Source organism: Microtus ochrogaster, chromosome 5, assembly GCF_000317375.1.
Source record: "Microtus ochrogaster isolate Prairie Vole_2 chromosome 5, MicOch1.0, whole genome shotgun sequence".
NCBI classification, from domain to species: domain Eukaryota; kingdom Metazoa; phylum Chordata; class Mammalia; order Rodentia; family Cricetidae; genus Microtus; species Microtus ochrogaster.
This window is the reverse complement of record NC_022012.1, coordinates 91849047-91854075: the sequence shown is the minus strand read 5'-3', so window position 1 is coordinate 91854075 and position 5029 is coordinate 91849047. Positions and strand designations below refer to the sequence as shown.

The window sequence follows — 5029 nt, the reverse complement described above, 5'->3', positions numbered from 1 at the left end:
GAGATGGAGAGGGTGCAGCTCTTACTCCTGTAGTCATGGAGACAGGAGATGGAGAAGGTGCAGCTCTTGCTCCTGTATCATGGAGACAAGAGATGGGGAAGGTGCAGCTCTTGTTCCTGTATCATGGAGACAAGAGATGGAGAGGGTGCAGCTCTTACTCCTGTAGTCATGGAGACAGGAGATGGAGAAGGTACAGCTCTTGCTCCTGTAGTCATGGAGAGGGATACAGCTCGCCATGCTCCTGTAGACATGGAGGCAGGAGATGGACAGGGTACAGGTTCCTGTGCTCCTGTAGACATGGAGGCAGGAGGAGCTGTTCCCTGAATAGTTCTCAGTTCTGAGGGAGATAAAGGAAGCTCATGAGTACAGAATAGTAAATATTCTGGAAGGCTGGAGGATCAGATTTAGATAAGGTTTAGACGTGGTATTTTTAATTTTTTATCTTTTTCATAATTTCTTTTTAATAAGATAAACTCATACTGGATTTCACTGCATGCTGGATAGGGTCTCTGACTCAAGGGGACCAGTCACCCTTGCAGAGCTCCTGGGCAGGGACTGGCAGAGGCTCAAGGGTGGCTCAGGTAAGGTTGAGTGTGTATTTCGTCCAACCATATTCAGCTGGCTGGGTTCAACTCTGGTTTATACATAGGGGGTTTTGCCAGGCAAGCAGAGGAGGAAGTGGGTGAAGGGACTGACGCATCCACAAAGAAGTCGGCAGAGGACTGGTGTGAAATCCAGGTGGGGTAAGTTGAGAAGTAAGGGTATGGTAGGGGCAGTGGGCAGTCAGTAAGCGAGGTCAGCCTGCAGGGAGAGCTCAGCCCGAGTTTGTCTTACAAGCTTGAAAACCTGAGTTTGATCCTCAGAACCATGCAGTGAAAAGCCAGACATGCAGCGTACCCATGCAGTCCCTGTGCTGGCAAGGCAGGGACCCTTGGGCTTTCAGGCAGGCCAGTCTCACCTACTTAGTGAGTTCCAGGCTAAGAAAAGACCATTTCACCAGGCATGGTGGCGCATGCCTTTAATCTCAGAACTCAGGAAGCAGAGGCAGGGCCATCTCTGTGAGTTTGAAGCCAGCCTGGTCTACAGAGTGAATTTCTGGCTAGCCGGGGCTACATTGAGAGGAAGAGGAGGCAGAGGGGTCAATGCCTTAGGAATGACAAGTGAGGCTGACCTCTTGTTTCTACACTTAAACACATGAACATGTATGCACATCAAGGTGCATATATGGGGAGAGGGAGGTGGAGACATTCCAACAGTCCGAGGGACTGGGTGAATAGGTGGATTGGGGTGGCAGGACCAAAATCCTATTGCTTCACAAGTAGAAACTGGGAGGCGTGGAGATGAGAGCTAAAGTGAGGTTGACCTTGGAGGTGACCAGTATTGGTATGGAAGGGACTAGAACATGACCACAGGATGGGGCTCCAAGGAGACATGTGGATGACATCTGTCTTTGGTGTCATGCAGAACTTGAAGATTCTAAACTGAGGTGCCCGCCCTGCTTGCTCAGCTTGGCCCAGAAGTGTCTTATCTGGGAGTGCAGCCCTAAGTGGATAAAGTTCAAGATGGTTCTCTTCGAGCTGGTGACCGATCCCTTTGCTGAGCTCACCATCACCCTCTGCATTGTGGTGAACACCGTCTTCATGGCCATGGAGTACTACCCCATGACCGAGGCCTTCGAGGCCATGCTCCACGCCGGCAACATTGTGAGTGACCTGGCAGCCTTGGTGGCCTGCTCCATCCATCACAGTGGGGGATTTGGGTGGGTGCGGCATGCTTTCACTGGGTGGTGTGCTGGTATCACTCTGAGAGCAGACTGGCGGTGGGGTAGCGATGAGAAGATGTGGACCCTGAACTCCGGCTGGAGGAGATGCAGGAGCCACGCTGAGCTGGAGGGAGTTGCTTTGAGATGAGCAAGGAAAGTGGATAAGGAGAACTCTGAGGTAGGATGGCTCAGATCCCTTCGCAGAACACGGAATTAGCCACTTGGATCACGTCGGTCTTTCTGGTCTCTACTCAGAAATGAGGTCACATGTCATGTCCCCCTCAAGGACAATCTATGGAGTGTGTGTGTGTGTGTGTGTGTGTGTGTGTGTGTGTGTGTGTGTGTTCATGTCTGCATGGGTGCGAAGGCCAAAGACAACCTCGGATGTTTTCCCTTGGAACTATCCGCTTGTTGTCGTTGCTGTTTTTATGTATTTCTATATTTTTTAAGAATTTTATGCGGCATATTTTTATCATGTTCCTTTCCTGTCTCCCCTCCTCCCAGCCCTGTCGTTTTGGAGACAGAGTCTCTAACTGAGCAGGGGTCTCATCAGCTCTGCTAGTCTGGCTGGGAGAGAGCCCCAGGGATATCCTGCTTCTACCTCCCCTGCACTGGTGCTGCAAGTGTGTACTACCACACCTAGCTTCTTATGGGAATTGTGAGGATTAAACTCGGGTCCTCCCTGCTTTCGTGGCAGTGTTTAGGCAACTGAGTCATCTTCCCAGCCCCAGGATATGACTTTCAGTGTGGTCGTTGGAGAGAAAACAGAAACCTGAGTTCTAATGTGTATTCTCCGGACATCAGTGGCTCAGAAACTCCTGTCTAGAGTTCTCAAGAACAAAACAAAAGGATTTGCTGTTTTCTTCTATTTTTAATGCCACTATTTTGAGACAGGATCTTGGACAGCTCAGCCTGGGCTCAACCCTGAGATCCTCCTGCCACAGCCTCCTAAAGGCTGTTTATTTTTTCTTCTTTTTTCTTTTTCTTTTTTTTTTTTAATTTGCAGGCATGTGCCACTACACCCAGCATGCTTTGCTATCTTGTAAACAAGATTCTTTTCTTGTCTTCATTGTCCCCAAGCCAAAGACCTCACAGCGCTGAACACTGTTCTCCTCCTCAGGTCTTCACGGTGTTTTTCACGATGGAGATGGCCTTCAAGATCATTGCCTTCGACCCCTACTACTACTTCCAGAAAAAGTGGAACATCTTTGACTGCGTCATCGTCACCGTGAGCCTGCTGGAGCTGAGCATAGCCAGGAAGGGCAGCTTGTCTGTGCTCCGCACCTTCCGTTTGGTAATGTCATCGCTTGGCCGTTGGGGAACTCCCACGCTGGCCCAGGAAGGTTGACCCCTAGGGAAAGGCACTGTACCTTTCGGGGACTCTGCCAGCCATCCCCCACTCCCATTCTGTTCTTGTGGGAGCAAAGCAGAGCATGGTTTCAAGAGTCAGAAATTCTGCTTTGCAGTGATGTAAAGTAGGGGCGTTCCTTCTCTTGGTGCCTCAGTTCCTCATCTTTGGGGGGAACCCCTGAATGGCACCCTATTCTCTAATCAAATAGTGGCCCCAGAAATGAAGCCCCGACAGCTAACATTCTCTGAAGATGTGGCTAAGCCATAGCATTACACCCTTAACAGAATGGGCCTCATTTAATGCTCCCAACCCTGAGACACTGCTGCTTTCATGATGAACCCAGTGTCTCCCAGCCTCCAGGACTCCGCGCTAGTGTCCTATCTGGAACGCAAATCCCCATGGCCCACCCGACTGCTGGGTTCCAGCCCCAACCCACCTCAAAAAGGCGTTCTTTTATTTCTTGGCTCCCCAAATCACAGCCCAATGCTGCACACCCACAAAAGCCTTCATGCTCCTAGCCTCTGCGCAGGCTCCTCGCCAAACTCAGCTCCAGGGCGCCCTCTACCGGAGGCGTTCCTTTACTCAATCACCAGTCTCCATTGCCTGCCAGCCACTCAGAACACATCTGCTTTTGTCAGCCAAGCAAACCTGAGAGTCCCAGAAGAGTCTGAGGTCACCGACATCCTCAAGTCCCCAGGCCATCCATAGGATGCTTGGAGTTTCACTGACAAGGGGTGAGCTTGAAGAACTGGTGTGACCGTCCCCAGGAAGTGTCATGATGGAGCAGGAGTGACCCAAACTTGACATGTCTGTTCACAGCTAGACCCCATGGACAACACTGTGTCCTTTGGAGACGCTACTGGGTAGCACCCCACTCCTCTCTTCTTGTTGTGAGATAGAGGCAGGGTCATGTCTGCTACCTGCCCATATTCTTAATTTTAACACGCCAATCAATTTACAAGCCTCTAACCACATCACCCAGCCACATGTGTGGGATCTCTTCTGAGTCCCCACAGCCTGGCAGAGAGTCCATAGTCTGTCCACATTATCATCCCGTCAACGACAAATCCAGCCCCCTCCCCTTGTCCTGCAAAGCCCAGCATCTCTCTCTGCTGGCCCCGATCGCTGGGCATTCCTGGGAGAAAATACACAGCCAAGATGATCTGGTTTGTAGTCCTCTAGCTTTAGTGAACAGCTCTTAGTTTTCAAAGCTGCTTTAAATTTCAGGAAAGTCAAGCAAATGGCATAGCAATCTGCACTAAGCGCTTCCTCATCAAACCAACAACTTCTTTCTTGTGACCGCCCTAAACTGGTGAGAGGCGTTGTCACAGACACCTCTCCACTTAGACTAAAACTTGAGATCCTCAGGGCAGACAAGACTCCAGTACCCTCTCCCTTCTCTCCCACCGACTTTTCTCCAGCCACAGCTGCCCCTCCACACACGCTTGCTCTCTGCCTGGGAGACATTCCCCCCGGTCTTCACTTAGTTCAACAGGTCCTCAGCCTTCTGTGTTCAGTGCATCCCCACTTCACGGAGGGCCTCTACACTTCGGTATCTAAAATGGGATTTGCTCTTCAAACAAATCTGCTCTTCTCAGATTCTAACTATTATATCGTGGTCGTCCAGAGAGCTAAAATCAGGGTTTTCTTTCCTGCCATTCTACCCCAGATGCTAGGCACAAGTTGGTACTCGGTAAAGAAAAAAAAATCGATTGATTTGGAAAAGGAAGAAGAGAGAAAAAAATTCTTGCCCTTCCCTGAATACCCCCGCTGGTCATGATTTAAGGCGTCTATCAGTCTGTCTTTGCTCTAGTATTGTGCCATCTTTTTTTTTTTTTTTTTTTTTTTTGGTTTTTCGAGACAGGGTTTCTCTGTGGCTTTGGAGCCTGTCCTGGCACTAGCTCTGTAGACCAGGC

General features: G+C 50.1%; 1 protein-coding gene across 5 annotated transcripts in view; it reads left to right on the top strand.

The window, feature by feature from the left end:
* Nucleotides 1-5029, top strand: part of Scn10a (sodium voltage-gated channel alpha subunit 10) — a 97048-nt gene that overhangs the window by 51639 nt on the left and 40380 nt on the right. For all 5 annotated transcript variants that reach the window (XM_026779226.1, XM_005348099.2, XM_005348098.2 and 2 more), the window contains 2 exons: nucleotides 1465-1703; nucleotides 2883-3056. In XM_026779226.1, the coding sequence (XP_026635027.1) occupies nucleotides 1465-1703; nucleotides 2883-3056 (413 nt within the window). The remainder of the gene's footprint in view (nucleotides 1-1464; nucleotides 1704-2882; nucleotides 3057-5029) is intronic.